The 20,777-nt window shown below is 41.7% G+C and overlaps 1 protein-coding gene across 1 annotated transcript in view; it reads left to right on the plus strand.

Moving 5' to 3' along the window:
- Window positions 1–243: 243 nt before the first annotated feature.
- Window positions 244–20,777, plus strand: part of DDX10 (DEAD-box helicase 10) — a 167,694-nt gene continuing 147,160 nt past the window's right edge. The window contains exons 1-9 of the mRNA XM_042868170.1: window positions 244–438; window positions 6,631–6,691; window positions 7,620–7,750; window positions 9,885–10,043; window positions 10,482–10,602; window positions 11,681–11,870; window positions 13,973–14,099; window positions 15,399–15,561; window positions 17,132–17,216. Coding sequence (XP_042724104.1) covers window positions 244–438; window positions 6,631–6,691; window positions 7,620–7,750; window positions 9,885–10,043; window positions 10,482–10,602; window positions 11,681–11,870; window positions 13,973–14,099; window positions 15,399–15,561; window positions 17,132–17,216 — 1,232 coding nt within the window. The remainder of the gene's footprint in view (window positions 439–6,630; window positions 6,692–7,619; window positions 7,751–9,884; window positions 10,044–10,481; window positions 10,603–11,680; window positions 11,871–13,972; window positions 14,100–15,398; window positions 15,562–17,131; window positions 17,217–20,777) is intronic.

Consider the following 20,777-nt stretch of genomic DNA (forward strand, 5'->3'; position numbering starts at 1 on the left):
ATCGGCTTTGTCATTTGGGTGGTGCCGTGTGCAGCCTGGGGCCGGACTCAGCGATCAGCTGTGCGGCGCCCGCGAGTCTCCCACGCACGGAGCGGGAAGCCCGGGCCGCCGCGCAGCGCCCCCAGCGGCCGTGCCGAGCCGTGCCGGCCGAGCCCTCCCCCAGCGGCGCGGACGTGACGCACTACACCGGCGACCGGCCCCGCCCCGGCGGCTGTGTGCGCCCCACGCGGAGCTGCGCGGAGCATGGGGCGAGCCGGCGGCGGCGGGGTCGGCGGCGGGGAGCCAGCGGCGCTGGAGGCGGTGCGCAGCTTCGAGCGCTGGAAGAAGAAGTACAGCCGGCGCACCAGGCGGCTGCGGCTGCAGCGCAAGGAGCGGGAGCGGCCCGAATGGCAGGTGGAGCGCGACGGCATCGAGCGCCTGGTGCAGCGATACCCGCAGGTACCGGGAGCGGGGCCTGGGGTGGTAGAGAAGGAGGGAGATGCACCTCCGTCGCCAGGGAGCGGGAGCGTTCCGTGGCTGCTGGCGGTAACGGGTCGGTGTGTGGTGGCAGACCGGAGGGCTTCACCTACGTGAGGCGGCTCTGCGCCTCCCCGCGGGCGCTACGGCGGTAGCGAGAAGGGACGGGAAAGAGCGGGCTGAGGCGGGAGGGGTGGCGGTGTCTGTGAGCCGCGTGTCCCGCTGACCTGGCGGCGGTGTCCGCGTGCTGGAGGTGGGGCACAGCTGTCCCCGTAGGTTGTGCCGCGCAGGCAAGCATCGCACGTTCTGGGAGTTACTGGAAAAGCGCCTAGAACACCGTAATGTCATTGATCACAGCCAGCGGGGGGTCACGAGGAGAAAGGCCTGTTCGATGAGCTTAAACTGCTTTTGCGATAAGGATACCCACCTGGCTGTCCGAGGGAAAGCCCGTTGATGGAATGGGTAAAGATTACAGAAAATGGAATTATATAAAGCAGGCAGTCGTTTACTAGAGGACTCCCCAGGGCCATTTCTCTTTAGCGTTTTCATCAGTGACTGGATGAAGAACTTGAAGATCTACTGAGTTTGAGGATTGTATTAAATTGGGATGAGCTGTTGACTCCTGTGAGTCCAAAATAGCTTTGTGGAGAGATCTCAGCAAACTGGAGGTCTAGGTATTCACCAGCCTCTTGGAGTTTAACCACAGCAAGTGCCTGATCCTGCGCCTGGGATGGGGGCAGCCCTGGATCTATGGGGAAAGACTGGGGGATGGGAGGCTGGGAACAGCCTTATGAAAAGGGATTTGGAAGTCCTGGTCCATAGAAAGCAGAATGTGAATCAGCAACATGTTCAGGCAGCCTAAGGGGCCAACCATCTCTGGGAAATAGCCATCTCTTAAGCTATACCGTACAGTGAGCAGAACTGTAATTATGGATAATGACTTAGGGCAACCATGCATGCTGAGCACATATCCTGCCAGCTTTTGCTGAATTTGGTGGATAAGGAATTTGCTAGAAGGGCACAGCCTGAGGATTGTGGTCAATGGCTCTATGTTCAGATGGAGACTGGTAGTGAGTGGTGTCCCCTAGGGGTTCGTCTTAGATCTGGCACTCTTAAATATCTTTATCAGTGACAGAGATGCTGGGATCAAATGCACCTTCAGCAGGTTTGCTGATGAGACCAAGCTGAGTGCTGACATTGATACAGCAGAAAACGCCATTCACAGAGACTTTGATAAACTTGAAAGCTGGGCTCTTGTGAACATAATGAAGTTCAACAAAGCAAAATGCAAAATCTTGCACTTGGATAGTGGTAGTCCCAGATATGTATGCAAACTGGGAAAGTAATTCCTTGAGAGTAGCCCTGCTGAGAAGGACTTAGGGGTTCTGGTGGATGAAGAACTTAGCATGAGCCAGCAGTGTGCGCTTGCAATCTTGAAGGCCAGTGGTATCCTGGGTTCCATCAGAAGAGAGGTGGCCAAGCAGGGTGGGGGAGGTGATTGCCCCCCTCTACTCTGCCCTTGTGAGACCCCATCTGGGGTAGTGCATCCAAGTTTGGGGCTCCCAACATGGGAAAGATGTGGAGCTGTTGAAGAGGGTCCAGAAGAGGGCTACAAAGATGATCAGAGGGCTGGAGCACTTCCCCTATGAAGACAGGCTGAAGGAAATGAATTTGTTCAACCTGGAAAAGAGAAGGATGCAGGGAGTTCTTATTGCATCCTTCCAGTATTTAAAGGAATTTATAAACAGGAGGGAAATCAACTTTTTACACGGGTAGATAATGACAGAATAAAGAGGAATGTTTTTAAAATGAAGGAAGGAAAATGTAGATTAGATGTCTGGGAGAAGTTTTTTCCTGGTGGGTGTGGTGTTGGAACAGTTTGCCCAGAGAGGTTGGATCCCCATCCCTGAAGGTGTTTAAGGCTGGGCTGGATGGGACCTCAAGCAAGCTGATGTAGTACTCAATCTAGTGCCTGGTAGCCCTGCCTGTGGCGAGGGGCGTTGGAACTTGATGATCCTCAAGGTCCCTTCCAACCCAAGTCATTCTATGAATTTGCAGCCACTACTGAGGAGGATCCGTGGCCATTGTACTTGGTTATGCAGCACTCAGCAGTGCTGATGAAGAACTGTTTTGTTGGTTATAGTTTGACTGAGTAGAAAGTAATGAGACTAGGAATGGGAGAAACATGTCAGCTACCATGAAGAGGTCATGATGGCTCCTTTGGTTAAGATTCAGCAAGGTGATAGTGTTTCACTGATCTGTAAGCTTCAAAAATGGTCAAGTTACTATTTTGAGTCAGATTATTCCTGAGGAAAAAGATGGGCTAATTGCTTCCACCCTGTGATGTTTTGGTGATGATAAGTAAAAATGATTAATGCAGTTTGAGTCTCAACTTGTTTCAGCAACACACTTTTACTCACTGTAGAGATGGAAGTCCTACTTGCTGACAGAAAGGAGTTGGTAGTGGTCAGGCATTTATCCATTGGAATGAAGACTGGGTAAATGTATGTTTGTATCAGGATTGTTCTGGGGACTCGCTACCTCAGCTGATTGGGGTTTTTTGCTTTTATTTCTCCAGGAGTGACTTGTGGTGAACATACACATGTATGATTGCTTAGGTTCCTGTCTTCAGTTCTTGTCTCCTTTTCTTTTACCTGAAAAGGTTTTTCTCTTGGTCATCTGCATTCCTTCCTTAAGTCCCTAGATGTAGTTACAGTCAGGGTGGGGGTTTTGAGGAAGGGGCCATGTTCTGCAGGAGACGGATCCCTACTTAGGGGCAGGGGAATCAAAATGCTCTTCGAGAAGCTCCTCTTTTCACAAAGATCCTTGGCACTTCAGCTATGGCTGGGTTAGGTCTTTCACATACCTTAAGGTGCCCGTAGATGCAGTATGGAATAGGGGAAGCACTGCTGCTGGATGCAATGCCACACACCTTCTCTCTCTTGCATTGTCTACAGCTTCCAGCTTGAGAACCACTTCAATAATACAAGACAGGATTAAACAAAACTAAGCATACTAGAAACACATAACATAAACATGCATTTATTGTTGTCACTGTTGGTATGGAGAATGTCTGTCAGGGTAGCCAAAATCGTAGAAGTTTCAGTGTGCCCAAGTCTTGGGACCCTTGTTTGTGGTGTGCTTTTGGATTATCTGTTATTTGTTGAGCGAGTGAATATATTGCCTGAGTGGATAAAGCTGTTGATGGACATCATCTTCTCTGTTCAGTTGTGCTCACAGCCGAGTTAATGTGCTGGGAAATGACTGTGTGAGCTCCTTCTAGTCTGCTTTGTCAAATTAGGTTAGGTCAGACCACCATCTGAAGTGTTTGAAATGAGCAGGCTCTTCTCATCTGAAACAGATCAGAGAGCTCACATGGGCACATTTCCAGCGTGTTAAAGCAGGTAATAACTTTTGACAGGGAAACAAACTGAGAAGCAGAAATTGTTATTGTCTTCTACTGGTGCATGTAGTTATGGAAGAGATTGTCTATCAGCAGATCTGCCTCTTTAGCAGCCATCCCTCTTATTTCTGCCATTCTGATTTGATTTAATGAGGAACCCGTCTCCTTGGAATTTTAAGTAACTTCAGCAGATAGTTTTTGTGTGCCTGAAAGATAGCAGAGCCAAGAAATAAACTGGGAAGCTTTGTGATATGGCCATTCCTGTGCATGCTCTTCTAATACTTTTCTCACTCCTTCTTTCAAGTCTTTGAAAGAGTTTTAGAGGAGTTCAGTGTAGAAAAGCAAAATAATGGTTGTGTCCATGATTAAGATGTCAGCTCCTTTTAACTCTAGGTGACCCAGCAATAAACTGTACACTGAAATCCTTCAAGCAGCCTCTAATTATTTAAACAGTTTTGGGCTATTAGAGTAGTCTGTTTTCTGTGTCAAAGCCTAATACATTTTAATAATGTATTCCTTTATTTGCACATAATGAATTGCTTTGGTGTCAGTGAAATAGCTTTACCTCCTGTGGACGCACTGTTTTCTGACCTAGTGTCTTGATTGGAATGAAATGGAACTTCTGCGCATCAATGTGTTGTGATCCTTTAGCATACAAAGTAGTAAGACTGGGAATTGGTGCAACTTGCAGTATTGCATACAATAAAACATCTTCAAAATTATCAATGGAGTTTGGGAACTATAGGTCCAAAATTACAATTTGTGAAGGTCAGACTTTCTGATAGTGATTTCATATGGGAGTTTTCCCCCCTGCCCAGAGATGTACTAGCTTAAGGTCTGTGCTCTAAGCACAAGCAGTTATTATGAAAAATAGTTTCATTTGAAAATTTGGTGAAAGTAGGATTGCTCCTCAAGGACACAGTGGAAGTTTGAAGTCAGTCTTGCAAGAGCGAAGTTCTGAAACGTGTCAAAAAGGGGTTTTAGTACAGGGGTTACTGCCTTTGATCTCAAGGCCAAGTTCATGCATTAAATTGCTTACTGTTACTAGCAGGAATTCGGCTGAAAAGAGTAGTGTTGTGATGCTTTAAGCAGGTGTAGGTGCTCATAAGAAGTACAGTGCACAATTTTTTAATAGATAAGGCTGGCAGAGCGCTTGGTGCTTCAAGTGCATGTAAGTGTGATTTGACAGCTCAGTAACTCTTCATCTGAGGCTTTCTGTAAGAGTTGCTATCATAAGTTGTCAAAGACATCTGAGGACCATTTTGCTTGGCTCGTTTGCTGGGAGATTTCTGCTCAGCAATCCGTGAAACAATAGCCATTAGAAATGCACGAGTTGTGTAAGCACAAGGATTGATGTTTGGAAATCTCAGTTTGTGGTTGCTAGTCAGCGTGCACTCAGAGCTGTGTGATCTACCTCTCTGCTCAGGCTTTATAGCTACAGGAGTCTTTATTTATTTCTCCCTGAGTTCTCTGCTTTTTACTGTTGTTGATTGTTGTGAACTTTGCCAGGAGAAGCTGTCTGCTTCTTTTGATCGGCTGTTGACGGGAGCAGGCTGGAAAGCATTACCTTTGCCTTAAGAACTTTACTTGACTTTTCAACATCTTTATAAGTCATTCAGCCAGCTAGTGTGATCAAACATACCCTTGGGTGTTGGTGTGTGTGGAGTTAACATCTCTCAGGTGCACTCAGGTGGATGTATACAGAGAAGTAAATTAGTAGGTGTCAGGACATCAAACTACGTCCTTATGTTCAGGTAGACAGTATCCATTGCTCTCCCCGCATCAGCCAGGCCAATTGCTTTGTGTAGAAGATTAGCATGGTGTCTCCTTTGTGATTCCTTGCTGAGAGCATTAGATATGCAGCAGCAGTGTAGAGATGCCCATCTTAATAGCAGGGACAGTGCAACAGGACATAAGTGTTCCAGATGGCGGTAGCTTCCTTTTCTGAGTGATAGAGAAGCCAGTGAGGAGATTAGACTTCATTCTTATCAGGGAAGGGCATCAATATACTGGAGAGCCACCAAAGTAGCAAGAGCTGGAGCACTTTCCATGTGAGGGGAGGCTGAGAGAGCTGGGCTTGTTCAGTCTGGAATGGAGATGATGTTGGGGGGATGTTATGGGGGACCCAGTGCCTGAGACATCATCAAGGAGATACTGTGTCATGTAAGGACAAGAGAAAACAGACATAGAATCACAGAGTCGTTAAGGTTGGAAAAGACCTCAGAGATCATCTTGTCCTACCATCGACCCCTCCCCACCATGCCCACTAACCCATGTCTCTCAGTGCCACCTCTCCACGGTTCTGGAACACGTCTAGAGATGGTGACCACCACCCTGGGCAGCCTGAGCCAGCGCCTCACCACTCTGTCTGAGAAAATCAGGTGGAAGTAGAGGCCCAGCATGGGTATAAGGAGACACTTCTTACTGTAGCCCTGAGCAGTCTGCGCCAACATCAGAGCTGAGCCTGCTGTGAGCAGGAGGCTGCACCGGAGACCTCAAGGCCCTTTCCAGCTTCAGTTGTTTTTGTTTTCATGATGTTACGAGCTTTAAATTGCACTGTTTGCCCATATTATTAAAGTATGTCTTATTCCTTTCTGAACAGTTTGTTGGAAGAGTAGTTTGCTGTAGGTCAAACTAGTATAGATTGTGACCAGCTATTTTGGATTAGGTCGCACTAAACTAAACTATTACATAGTTTAATAGCAACTTAAAATACTGTTTAATTTCTGTTATGATTAATTTTAGCACTGATCAAACTTATTTTGTTTCAGATAAATGCAAATGAAATACAGAGATTTTCAGATTTTCCACTGTCAAAGAAAACCCTGAAAGGTCAGTGTAAAAATTTTCTTTAGAAAGTAATTATATTAGGAATGAATTATTTCCATATGAATAAATTTTTGCCTTAAACAAACTTTTAGATGATTATTGCTTGGGGCGGTGTGGCTGGAGGACTGCGTAGAGGAAATGGACCTGGGGGTATTGATTGATGCTCGGCTGAACATGAGCCAACAGTGTGCCCAGGTGGCCAAGAAGGCCAATGGCATCCTGGCTTGCATCAGAAACAGTGTTGCAAGCAGGAGCAGAGAGGTGATTGTTCCCCTATATTCAGCTCTGGTGAGGCTGCACCTCGAGTACTGTGTCCAGTTTTGGGCCCCTCACTGCAAGAAAGATATTGAGGCCCTGGAACGTGTTCAAAGGAGGGCAACAAAGCTGGTGAGGGGTCTGGAACACAGGCCATATGAGGAGAGGCTGAAGGAGCTGGGAATGTTCAGCCTGGAGAAGAGGAGGCTCAGGGGAGACCTTATTGCTCTCTATAACTTCCTGAAGGGAGGTTGTAGTGAGCTGGGGGTCGGCCTCTTCTCTCGTGTCATTAGTGATAGGACCAGGAGGAATGGCTTCAAGCTACGGCAGGGGAGATTCAGGCTGGACATGAGGAAGTATTACTTTTCAGAAAGGGTGGTCAGGCACTGGAATGGACTGCCCAGGGAGGTGGTGGAATCACCGACCCTGGGGGTGTTCAAGGAAAGACTGGATGTTGTGTTGAGGGACATGGTTTAGTAGGAGCTATTGGGAATAGGTGAATGGTTGGACTGGGTGATCTTTTAGGTCTTTTCCAACCTTAGTGATTCTATGATTCTATGATTCTATGATTGCCATATACAGTGTTTTGTAAATGGAAAAACGTAGCTCTGGGTGAGACAAAAATGATTTTTTTTTTCTCTTCCCTTCCATTCCCTTCCTATTCCCCAAATACTAGGACTGCAGGAAGCTCAGTATCGCATGGTGACTGAGATACAGAGGCAAACCATAGGTTTGGCTTTACAAGGTAAAGATGTACTTGGAGCTGCCAAGACTGGATCGGGGAAAACCTTGGCTTTTATTGTACCGGTAAGTAGTTGACATCATTTGCACTTAAGCCTAAGAAGTTACCTGGGGATAAGAGGATGTTAAATACTTACGGTTAGTGATCTTGTGAGAAAGGTTGTAACTCAAGTGATGTAAGCATTCTTAGTCTGCCTTGGCTTTCTAATATAAGGAAACTGCCTGAGGTTCTAGGAAAGGTATATCTTTGTCCCTAGGATGCTTAGAAATCTCATTTTGATCCTTGTATCAGTGGGCCTTGTGTGAACTAGGAAGACCTTTGTTTTTCTTTCAGCAATGTATTTTCTTTGTGCAACTCTTGTTGTCAGATTCTTTTGAAAACTACGTGTATGGATTACAACTATGGATTAGGCTTCTTTGGATGTTTGGTTTTCATACAACTAAAATTTCAAGATTTAGCCCTTATCTGATAAACTGAAAGACAGCAGAGACTGTAGATTTCCTATTCTTGACTGTGTTTTTGGACTCCTTGGAAATCACTTCCAGGTCCAACCAGGAAAACAATAAATCCCCCACTGGGAGTGGTGCATTTGCTCTTTTACTCAAAATGTTACAAGCTGCAAATTCCTTCAATTCCTTCAAATTGAAAATATAATTGAGAAGTTTCTGTGTTTCTTTAAAGTGCACATATAAATGCATGCAAAACCCATCATCTTGTGATTGGAGGAAGGGAAGACAAAATGTGGTTTTGATTATGGAGGTTTTTTGATTTAAACACTATTTGGCATTTTTGCAACATTAAATTGCTTTGGAGCCTGTTCTGTCAGTGACTGTGGTAAAGTAGTATGCATTCTGAATACTCTCAAGCTGAGAAGATTTATTCTTTACACTGTTTACTTTCATTACTAAAGAGTAGGAAACAACGTAGTTGGCTTTGGAAGATAGTCTTGTGAGTTTGAGAAATGAAACAGAAGTGAGATTGCAGAAATCGTAGATTATAGAATGGCCTGGGTTGAAAAGGGCTACAATGATCATCGATTTTCGACCCCCTGCTATGTGTGGGGGTCTAATGCCAGCCACCAGACCAGGCTGCCCAGAGCCACATCCATCCTGGCCTTGAATGCCTCCAGGGATGGGGCATCCACAGCCTCCTTGGGCAACTTGCACCAGTGCGTCACCACCCTCTGTGTGAAAAACTTCCTCCTCATATCCAACCTAAACCTCCCCATCTTTGTTTAGTCCTATCACTGTCCACCCTCATAAACAGCCGTTCCCCCTCCTGTTTATAAGCTCCCTTCAAGTACTGGAAGGCCACAATGTGATCTCCCAGGAGTCTTCTCTTCTCCAAGCTAAACAATCCCAGTTCCCTCAACTTTTCCTCATTGGAGAGGTGCTCCGGCCCTTTGATCATCTTAGCGGTCACCAGCTCTGTTCTGTACCCATGCCCTTAAGGACAGTTTCTCACATGATCCCATCCGGCAGTTCCTTGAGCAGCTGGAAGTTTGCTTTCCTAAGCATGGGGTCCCGACTGCTTTTTGCCCCGCCTGCATTCTTCAAGCTCACAAACTCCACCAGGGCGTGTCACTACATCCCTGTCTGCCTCCAGTCTTAACCTAATACTCTCCTTCCACATTGGTAGGCACCAGGTCCAGCAGGGCTTCAGCTAGGAAATCTAGAAGCAGAAGTAATTTTATGGACCGAATTTTAAAATGGTTTTAGGGATAAGAAAGTATATAGGCAGAGTAGAAAAAAATGGTAAGAGGGTGCTAAACAACCTTTGATATTTCAAAAATACTTCAGGTATTTCTATCTATGAAGTCTTTGTGTTAAGATTAGCTAAGACTGTGAACTTGTAAGAGGGGAAACAATCCTGGACTGAGATATGTGGTAACACTAGGTGGAATGCTCCGTGTGCACCATGCGTGTATGATATTACTGTATGGCTAAAACCTAAATTAAGGTCACACTAATCGTCTTCCTTCTAGTTGCACTTTCTGATTTTCACAGAGCCTTATGACCAAGGAACATTTATTCAACAAGTATCAGTACCATCAGAATTCATATATAACCAAACCGTGTGAAATGCATTCAGATGTTTCTTCATTATTTGCATTAGGAATGCTTTATCTTTTTCTGTGACTCTTCTTGTTACATATTTTTCTTCTGAGTTTTTTCTAATGAGAAAGACATTTCTGTTCAGGCTTTGGAACTCCTCTACCGCCTTCAGTGGACTTCAGCAGATGGACTGGGAGTTCTGATCATATCGCCCACCCGGGAGCTGGCCTTTCAGACTTTTAAGGTGCTGCGTAAAGTGGGGAAGAATCACGACTTCTCAGCTGGCCTTATCATTGGAGGAAAGGTGTGTTCTCTGTTGGAGCCTGCTGTGAGGGAGCATAGATAAGTGCTGTAGTAAGTTTAGGAAGGAAACTCTGCAAAACAGAAGAAAGTAGAAGGAAGAAAGTAGTTAATTGGAAGCAATTAGAGACACACTAATTTTCCTGTCTAATTTTCCTCCACTATGTCTTTTAAAGCTCTTGCATATTTACCATCTTTACAGGTTATGTGACGGGTCAAACTTTCTCCCAGCCCTTCCTGTCCTATTAAATCAGATTGCTCTGAAGAACATTTGCACAAGCCTCTAGTGTGTGTGCGCTGATAAACTGTGGTGAATGTATAAAAAAAGGGAAATCTTGATTCTTTCTGTAAACTGTCAGTAGGTTGAGCTGGGCTGAGATCTCTGCTACTGGGCTTCTGGTATGAAAACAACCAGAGCTCAGCTGGTTTAACATATTTTCAGGATCTGAAAGAAGAGTCTGAGAGAATCCACCACATAAATATGCTCATTTGCACTCCAGGACGGCTTCTGCAGCACATGGATGAGACCTCGTATTTCTATGCATCTGATCTGCAAATGCTGAGTAAGTTGTTGAGTGCGTCACAAAACATAGAAATATTGCGTAGTAGTACATAATTAAGAGGGGCACTCTCTTGGTTGTTAACTTTATTCTGGTTTTTGTATGTAGATAAAAGAACGTTTAAGTTTGCACACGCACAAATTTAAGTGGGAAACAGCACAATTCCTTTCTTTTATGCATTTGCTCTCAAAGCAGTAGCTAAGAGTTGTGTTCCTTAGAATGATAATAACAAGTAGGTGAGTTAAGTAATGAACCAAAACTACGTGCAATATCCCATATTACCCTTCTGGTATGTTTTAGCTACAAGATGGCCTTTGCTTCCTGCCCCTGGCTCGTTTTTCATGATATGATAATGAATATTTCTTATAGTTTATTACGGCTTATGTATTTTGGGCTGATTCTAGAAAACATACTTCTTTTTGAATTTTAAGCCAGATTAATGCTTCTTCCAACCTGAATACAAATTTCAGCTTAATGGGAGGGTTTGCTCGCCTCTAAGAACTGTGTATAATCTTTAGCATAGCTGAGGAACTTAGAAGCAATTAACAAGCTAGTGAAGCTGATAAATTGCAAAACCAGGCTTGTTATACTCAGTGCTGTTCATGGCAGTTAGATTAGATTTGCATTAAATGTAGACTCTTCTTCAAGTTTTCTGTTTCATCCCTATGATGCAATGGCTAATTGAGCTTAGGCACAGAAGAGCCTGTTTTTCTCTGTCTTTTATGGTACAGCACTGTTTTATATTGCATGCTTTTGTTTTAGTAGTAGGGTGGGGAGTTGGTAATTTACAGGCTGTCTGCACATTACTGAGCTTTTTTATTTGGAATACTTAGCTTCCTATGCTTCAGCATGTGAATGGAGGGCTGTAGTGCATAGGTTATGGAAAATGCTATGACTTACACTGCAGCTTTCTAAACCTATTTTATGGAGTATGTGAATATCCGTAGCAAATCCTGTCATATATGGTAACTGATCTCTGCAGTTTAAGGAGGTGTGGATTTTTGTGCTTTACGGATTTAAAGTCTGTAATAACAAAAGGAAAGCTAAAAACAGGTTTTCTCAAATCTGTTTCTCAATTCAGTTCTTGATGAAGCTGATAGAATTCTCGACATGGGTTTTGCTGATACAATGAATGCAATCATAGAAAATTTGCCTAAGAAACGCCAGACTTTGCTTTTTTCTGCAACGCAAACAAAATCAGTGAAGGATCTCGCACGGTTGAGTTTAAAAGATCCGGAGTATGTTTGGGTTCATGAGAAAGCCAAATTCAGGTATGTTGATGATTTATTTTTTGTGGGAAGGTTAAACGGATTGAGATCCTAGTTCACTTGCTTCTCTGAGTGTTGTTTTCCTGAATCTGAAGTCATGCTTCCTTCTCCTTCCATCACTCAGACCTTGCTGCGTGCCATCCTGAAAGCAGGCTGTTGCAGAAGAGAAGTTACTAGTTCTGGCTGGTGTGCTATGGGGGCATTGAGCCTGCACTTTGTGGCTCTTCAGGCTCCTCTTCTGGCTGCAAGTTTATTTTGCTTGCCAATAAGCTGCAGACTGGACTGCGTCCTGGTTGAAGTGGTGTCCAGGCTGTGGCATGTGTCACTTCTGAATTGCTACTTGTTGTCTTCTTTGTCTTCCTTCACGTATGTGTGTGTGTACTAACTGTGTGGGGGCAGCAGATTTGTTGAATGAACATGGTTCTTCAGTATGTAGTTAATGAATCTGACCTTGCAAGAAAATGCTACTCTATTGGGACCATGCAGAATGACAGTCTTGTTTGCATATTGGTGCCCAGCAGGAAGCGTCTGGCATATGTCTGTGTGCATCAAGACCTGTTGCTTCCAGAAGAACTGAGTTTACTGTGCACAATCAGGACTGCAGCCCTGTGCACACCCAAAATAAAATTGGCATGCTGTGCAATTTGGCTCTAACTGAAAAAAAGTGCATGTTCTTTTTTTATGGCAGATAGATTTTGAAAAGGGGAAAAAAGCGAAGAATTCTGCTTAAAGCCCACAGAAAAGCAAAATCTTATTCTCTTGGTGCCAAAAGGCTTATGAACATGTATGACTTTTTTACACCTGTCCTAAGGAATGTGTAAATGTTTCTGTACATAAAATGAAGGTGGAGAAAGGTGGAGCACACTGATAAAAATGGCTTACCTCAGAGCAAATGAGAAATCATTGCCAAAATGAACAGTAGAAAGAGGTTGAATCCTGAGGCAGTGTTTTAATGAACTGCTTGTCTGGATTCTCTTTATTGCTCTGCTGATGCCTTCGATAGTATTTTCTTTTCCTTCCAGTCAGTGTATTAAATAAACATGATTGCTTGGAAAAAAATGTAGTTACTCTCCTTGTGTCAGAAGAGGTTGTAGGCTTAGCATGGAGTCTTCAGTTTGCAGACTGTCTATTTCACAAATGGTGTTTTTTGAGAAGTCTACTTAAAGTACACTTGAGGTTTTTAAAATATTGGGGAAATACAGTTAGATAATGAACTGAATCAAGAAAAGGAAACTTCAATTTGTTTTAGAGTTTATGACTTTAATACGTAGTACATTGTTGTGTTATAGGGACAGTTTCCTCTGAAAGATCTACAGGGCAAAAATAATAAAATAATAAAATAATACTGCGATGTAATTCAAATTGAGTAGTGAATAAAAACTGGAGCAGCATCTTGTCATTTTGTTCTTCTAAGTGGCACCTTCAATGCAGTAAAGTAAATTTAAATACCCTTGGTCTGTCCAGGGAGAAGCAGAGGGACTGCGATGAGCATTTAGATGTATTTCCAGGGCAAAGATGCCTTTTTTGAAAGAAGTTATTTTGCAAGTAACTGCAAGGTGACTTAAGATCATAGTTCGGTGCTTTACAAAGTGACTTCACATGTCAGGATGTAATCAGTAATACGTCAATGCTTTTTTTTGTCTGCAAGTTTAGACTGTGCTTTGACATTGCCTGGAGCACAAATGGAGCTTTAATAGCACTAATAGGCAAAATTACATTTTAAGTCAAAGCAATTTGAATGTCGCTGCTTTGAGATGGAAAGAGTTGGTTGTGCTGCTAATGGATGAATTGAGAAGTAATGCCAGAAGTTGCCTCCTGCCCTTCTTCTCTCCCCTGACATTTTCTCAGGAGTTTGATTCTCCTGATAATAGCTTTCTAGTTGGTCTGCCAAAGACTTGTTTCTCAAAGCAGGACGACTTTCCAGCCTGACTTTTTTTTTTTCCATTTTGTGGGTGCTTGTCAGACACTTGATTTAAAAGTAAAGAAAAGGCAGGCAGCTCTGTAGATTATAAATACCTGTATTTTCCTCTCTTTTATTTCTTTGCTTTAATGTTACGATTACTGTGGTACCTGATTTTTTTTTCTTCTAATATATTTTTCTTAAGTACCCCAGCAACTTTGGATCAGAACTACATTGTTTGTGAGCTTCAACACAAAATAAATGTGTTGTACTCTTTCCTGAGAAGTCACTTGAAAAAGAAGAGCATTGTGTTTTTTGCAAGCTGTAAAGAGGTATGACTATTTTATTTCACTGTATTTTCATTTTCTCTGTAGCGTTCCGGGTTACAGACTTGAATATTTTGCAGCTGCTTTCTTTCAAAGATTTTAAAGGTAGTTAGGTAAGAAAGTTTAATTGTGAGATAGTATGGGAAAGAATTGTAGAATCATCAAGGTTGGAAAAGACCTTTGGGATCATCTAGTCCAGCCAACCACCCACCATCTCCATTTCTCCATGAACCGTGTCCCTCAGCACAACACCTAGTTTTTTCTCTTGAATGTCTCTAGGGATGGTGACTCCTCCACTTCTATGGGCAGCCCATTCCAGTACTTGACCACTCTTTCACAGAAGAAATTCTTCCTAACATCCGACCTGAACCTTCCCTGGTGCCATTCTCTCTCATCCTGTTGCTAGTTATGCTGGAGAAGAGGTTGACACCCCCTCAGCACAGCCTCCTTTCAGGCACTTGTAGAGACTGACAAGGTTTCCTCTGAGCCTCTTCTCCAGGCTGAACAATCCCAGTTCTCTGAGCTACTCTTTGTTAGACTTGGGCTTCAGTGTTTTCATTCTGGTTATCTAGGAAATAATCCTTGAGTTGTCTGCTTATAGCGCTGTCTTGGGATCATTCTGTTGAAGTTATTAGTATGTGGTTATATGGCACAGGCTTTCATATAACTTCTGTATTTATCTAATATTTTACTGTGTATTTTCCAAATACAATTGTGAAGTAAATATTCACTGTTCATCCAGTGCGAGAGGTTACAGTATTTTTTTGTACTGTGGTTGGCTACTGAGCACAGTGAAGTTGCAGGCTTACTTGTACAGAAGTTCTCCGTGTTGCAGTTGTTATTGAACAGTTTCTGTAACTATCTTTAAAATTATTAGGTATGTCTACTATAAAGTAATGCTGTATGTAACAGTAAACACTGTCTAGGAGAAGCTGTTGAAGCTGTGTTAAGTGCAAGCAGAAGATACTGTATTCCTCCAGCAGTGTCTAAAATCTTTGGTCCCTTGCATATGACATCATTATTTGTGTACAACCTCATTCTGGCTGCTACAGGTTCCCATTTCTGTTAGGAAATTCCATCAGTAGGAATACCAGAGCTTTACCACAGTTTGTTTCCTATTATTGTACCTGAGTGCATGACAGCATTTCTTATTGTGTGTCTTATCTCTGATGTGGAGGAAAGTGTTTTTTACTCGGAGTGCTAAGTCTATTGTGATGTACTGCATGTTGTTTTTATTGTGTGATGTTAAATCTGTTTGTTGGTTTTCCCTCCCACACTCCTCCCCCCCCCCAATTTGTTGGATAGGTCCAGTATCTATTCAGAGTGTTTTGTAAGCTCCAACCTGGTCTTCCTGTACTGGCACTGCATGGCAAGCAGCAACAGATGAAGAGGATGGAAGTCTACACATGTTTTGTTCGGAAGAAGGCGGCAGTACTTTTTGCTACAGATATTGCAGCACGTGGCCTGGGTATGTACCCACAGAAGTAGTCTTTATTCACAAAGTTAAGATTTTATGCCATTAAAACTCTGTCAGTGACAGTATGCTTTGATCACCTGATTTGTAAGAAATGAACCTGCAGTTTGCTTGGGAGCCAAAACATATGCTTCTTAAAGAGTTCTGCTGTTTGTTTGCTGGAGTTGCCAGCTTCGTTTGCTCTTCGTTTTTGTCCCAGAAAGACCTAAACTGTCACTAGTCTTATTATGATGTTTATTAATAAAATAGTCAGTGGAAGCTATTTTTTTTCCCCCTCCAGTCTGTGGACAGTTTAGTTTTCCTAGCTGGAAGGCAGTCTGGTCTTTCCAGCCATGTTGTGTGACGAATATCCAGAATGAGAGAAGGTGGAAATAGTGACGTATTGGCTTACTGCATGCCGTAAGGAAGATTTCAGCAGCTTTAAATATTTCTGATATGCCTGCATCCTGTGGGTTATTCCATAGCATGTGTTCAAGAGGTGTCTGGATGAGGAGCTACAAGGTAGCAATGGTAGTGGGAGGATGGTTGGACTAGATGACCTTGTAGTGCTTTCCAACCTTGTGATTCTATGAGTAGCACTATAATGCTGTATTCTTAAAGAGGCAGAATAATAGATGATGGGCAGGAATATTTTATAGGCCTGTTTTAGTTTGAGTTTCTTTTCTTTCATCATTACTTGCTTAATTATGATTTCTTTCTTCATATGTTTTATAGATATTTGGACTTGACTTTTTGTACTTGGCTGATTTTATGTATGACATGAGAACCTTTTTAGGAGTTTACTATTTCTTCTTTCAAATAGGAAGCTCATTGTCCAAAATCCAAGATTTTGTCAGTAATTTGCAAGAGGAAGGTACTCAGAAAATGGAAAACAGAAGTGCAGATGGCTTATCATGCCTTCTGCACTGCTGACATCTCACTAGTGAGGAGCTAATGTGGGTATTGGTTAAGTTTCGAGAGTATGTATAACTGTCCTATGGCATATGCAGACTTGGTCAGGGAGTAATACTAATTATTTACTGCAGTGCAAAGCATGCTGCTTCTGGATGAAGTACAGCAGTTGGAAGGGTCTCGTAAATGCTATAATTCACATAGAGAGGTGACTCCTTTGGCAGGGTTGGTCACCCCCTCAATTTTGCTGAGTGTGTGTGATATTTCTGTACTTGGATGGCTGAAGTAGTGCTGTGTCACCATAGCTAACTTCAACCCCAAAGAGCCTGTTGGATCTTGTTATTTATTAATGTAGTGTTTTATCATCTATGTGACACAAAGCTTGTCTGCTCTTGTCAAGTGTGAAATTATGTTCCATTCAGTGCACTGTCATAATTTGGAAAATGAAGACACCATTAATTTTAGCTTTCTTTGATGAAGAGGATGACTGTTTATGATATGCTAATACATGCACTTAATTTTATTTTTATTTCAGAGGTTGCACTTAGTGTCTATAAATTGGTTTAAATGATGGTTCCTACAGAAATTAATGCTCCAAAATATTATGTTGCCCTTGATTAGGAGGGTTTTGAGTCAAGTGAGCTTAAATTTTGGCATCTTTTTTTCTTTGCAGATTTTCCAGCAGTGAACTGGGTCATTCAGTTTGATTGTCCAGAAGATGCAAACACATACATCCATCGAGTGGGAAGAACAGCCAGGTTCATATTCACTTCTCACTAATATTTAAATGTTTAAAATTAGATAGCTATCAGGACAAATAATTGGCTGGCTGCACGCTTGCTTGAAAAAAATCAGGACAAAAATTGGAAGGAAGAGAAGGGCTGCTGTCACCAAAAGATGCTTTTGATTATCTAGAAATAACGGTCTAACTTAATGTTTCATTAGTGAGAGACTCCTTACAGCAGAAAGAAAGACCATGTCTAGTTGTTTATTCTGATCAGGGAAGATTAAGAGTGAGGAAGGAAAAGTTCTCTTTTGTACTTGGCAGGATTACCTCACTAGCTGAGCTGAGCAAATTTGTGAGTGGAAATGCTTGTTTTGCCAATGCAGTGTATAGATAAATACAACTTAAAAGTGTGTGTGCTTTTTCTTTTTGTCATTGCAGACTCTTCAAAAGAATGGAGGTTTTTTTTTTTCTTATTTTGATTTGAGGAGGAAGGAATTGAACAATGTTATCTACGGGTTAAATTTTCAGTTTTCTAAGTCACTGGTAGAATTCTATTCATAGGGCTAGCCTTAGTTAAAATATTTGTGGTTGAGTCCTTCTGAAGGAAAGGAGTTACCTAAAAATGCCTATGAGAACCTCATCCTCGGTTTCTGAAATGGGTTTTTAAAAGAAAGTGAAGTTACTACTGCATAATTTGGTAGATGAAAAGCTTTACTCAGTTATCTGAAGGGTGACATGCAAGACCTGGCGTTATGTCTTGTACATCACTGACCTTGTTTGTAGTAGGCTTTTATCATTGTGTTGCAGTGGAAGTGGAAGTCAAGCATAGTGACAGAACTGTTTCCTGGAGTAGGATTTAGTAGTCAGCACTACCAAATCTGTGTTTCTGGATCAGATTGCATCAAATTTTGTACTTCCAGAAAATTCCAGAATCTGGAATTTTTAGCCAATACTTTTAAATCTGCTTGGTATCTTTTCTGCCCTACTCTTTCCTGTGTACTGTATTTTCCTATCTACTTTTTGTTGTAGAAGGGACCATTGAATTTTTAAATGCTCTTGGAAACATCTATGAGCAGAATCAGTGACTGTTAGATGTAATTAGATGATATATATATAGCTAATTCCATGGGTCCCAACTTAGGGAAAAAAACCATAGACGTAGAGGTCTGTGAAGTGGTATTTTGTGTTTGTTTTGTTTATATTCTATGTGTCTTCCTATGAAAGCTTGTAATTCTGTCTATGGTATAATGTCAGAGTGGAAAGGAAAGCAATGCGTTTAGTGCTGTTTAATTGGAAGATTATAAAAGGCATGTTGAGACGTTTTTGAGCTACATCTGTGCTTTAGCACAACCCCAAAGTGTGGCACAGCCCTTACACCTTTTCCCATTCTTTTTAAGTGCCAAGAATCATTATTAGTAGTTCTAGAAGGCAGGAACTACTATGTAAAGATAAGGACCACCCATTTCTCTCAAAGCTTTCAGTGAGGTACCACTGACTGGATCCTTATTCTTGCAGCTCTAAGGGTAGCCAGACCTTACCTAAACTGTGTGTACATCTGGGCAAATTATTTGGCTCTGGGCAGCCTGGTCTAGTGCTTAGTGACCCTGCCTGTGGCAAGGGGGTGGAAACTAGATGATCGTTCTGGTACTTTTCATCCCAGGCCATTCTATGATTCTATGATTTGAACTGGTAGTATTGAGTCTAATACTGAAAGCAAATTCCTTCTGTAGGGAAAGTTTTACAGGTATTTTCTGTCTTATAATCTTGTGCAAAGATCAGAGAAGGTCCTGCCCTACACTGGGCTTTCATTTTGGACAAATGTTAGGCTCTCTTTCCTTGAATTAAAGCATTTCTGGAAATATGATGTAAAGATCACTGGATGAATCTCAAATAAACTCTAGAGGACGGAAGATGTCTACTAGCTTTAGGTACATACTGTGTACTAAGTAAATAGTGCAGTTTTGGACATGGGTAGTTGAGAACATGTTTCTTTGTAAACTCTGAATACTGAGTAGGAAACTTCACTTGTTTGCAGTAGCTGCAGTTAGGATGAGAGAAGCTTGGTTTTTTTTTTCTTCTAGAAATGTGATAGAAGTGAACTGTAGTTTAGTTGTCCTCATTAATGAAGTTAGATTTAATTACAAATTTTCATGGGTTACAAGAGTGTGTAATTGCATGGAATGAAAGCTTAATTAAATATCTCAGCTAATTAGGAGAGTGTGTGAAGCTGTAATTAAAATTGGGGTGCCAAATACTGTTTACTTCTGAAATCAAATTATTTTATGATATGAAAGTAAATACGAAAGTCAAGAAAGAAATTATTTTCGGAAGGGGGTTGAAAAATGTTTGACTAACTTAACACTTGTGGATGTGTTCCCACATCTGTTTTTTGGCAGTATTACTAAGCAATATCTAAAATGAAAGATAAAGATTGATTTCTTTTTTTTTTTAAATGGAAAAGACCACCATGTTGTGTAGGTAGCACTTCACTTGCATTGCATTCTACTGAAGCATAAATTGTGGTTTTAGTTTTTTTGATTTATGGGACAGTAAGATCAAGAACTTCTGAATGTTGGCCAGTAATGCTTTTACTTCATAGTAGAATTGGCATATCTAGATTTTGATTTAACTTGAAAAGTATGCTGCTGTTGGAATAATTGAAGCTATTTCTTCCAGCTGCATCTTAAAGTATTTTTGTAAAGTCTTAACTAGTTCAGTTATAAAGTTTCTGAATGGCTGACAATATTGCAGCCATGCCCAAAAATATTTTCTGGCTTGATTTTTGTCATACGGTCTCTTAGTGAAGTCTATTATTTAAAATATCACATCAAAGTATTTTTCTGTGGGTTTTAGTTTCAAAAATTCTTAATAAATAAGAGATTTGTAGCAATTATCTGCAAAACTCTGTTCTGATTCTTAATTGCACTTTATGGCTGCCTTTCTTGTAGTCTGTGAAGCCAGAATTGAAAATATTCTTTGATCACTTTTGTGAAACAAGTTGCAGTGCCACTAGGGGACAGCAGAAGATAATTCTATATGAAGCACACTGATAACCATTTTTTTTCCCCCCAAATTGTTTTTCTAAATATAACTGTATATAAGTCATATAGCATGAAAGTAGCATATACAGGGAAGTTTTTCTTTCAGTCATGATTACACTGATGAGTTGAAAAGATGTTTAAATGTCTATTCTATCCTTCCATTCATGTGTAAATATCTTGTATTTTGGCTGTACTCATCCTGGGGTGTCTCAATAATTAATTACCTTCTTTCCTAGTATTGCATTCTCCCCTCTATTACTTTCCTTCAGAGGAGACTATAGAATCTGTTTCTTGAGTTTAATGATTCTGTCTGTCGCGAGTCTTTTTTATAATGACACGAAAGCTGAAATTTAAAACAGAATAAATCTTTGCTCTACATTTTTTCTCTCTGCTATATCCAGAGCTTTATATGAGTCTGACCCAGGCTCTGATTTCTCATAGTTGTGATATTTAATTCTGGTAAGGGGGTAGGTTTGTTAGGTGCTTTAATTGATTTAGGAAAATCACTGTGGGTTGTTACTGTTTTTTGTTCTTGTTAAGTGTAATATGTG

Source organism: Lagopus leucura, unplaced genomic scaffold (genome assembly GCF_019238085.1).
Source record: "Lagopus leucura isolate 7727_CA_CO unplaced genomic scaffold, USGS_WTPT01 Super-Scaffold_100001, whole genome shotgun sequence".
NCBI lineage: Eukaryota > Metazoa > Chordata > Aves > Galliformes > Phasianidae > Lagopus > Lagopus leucura.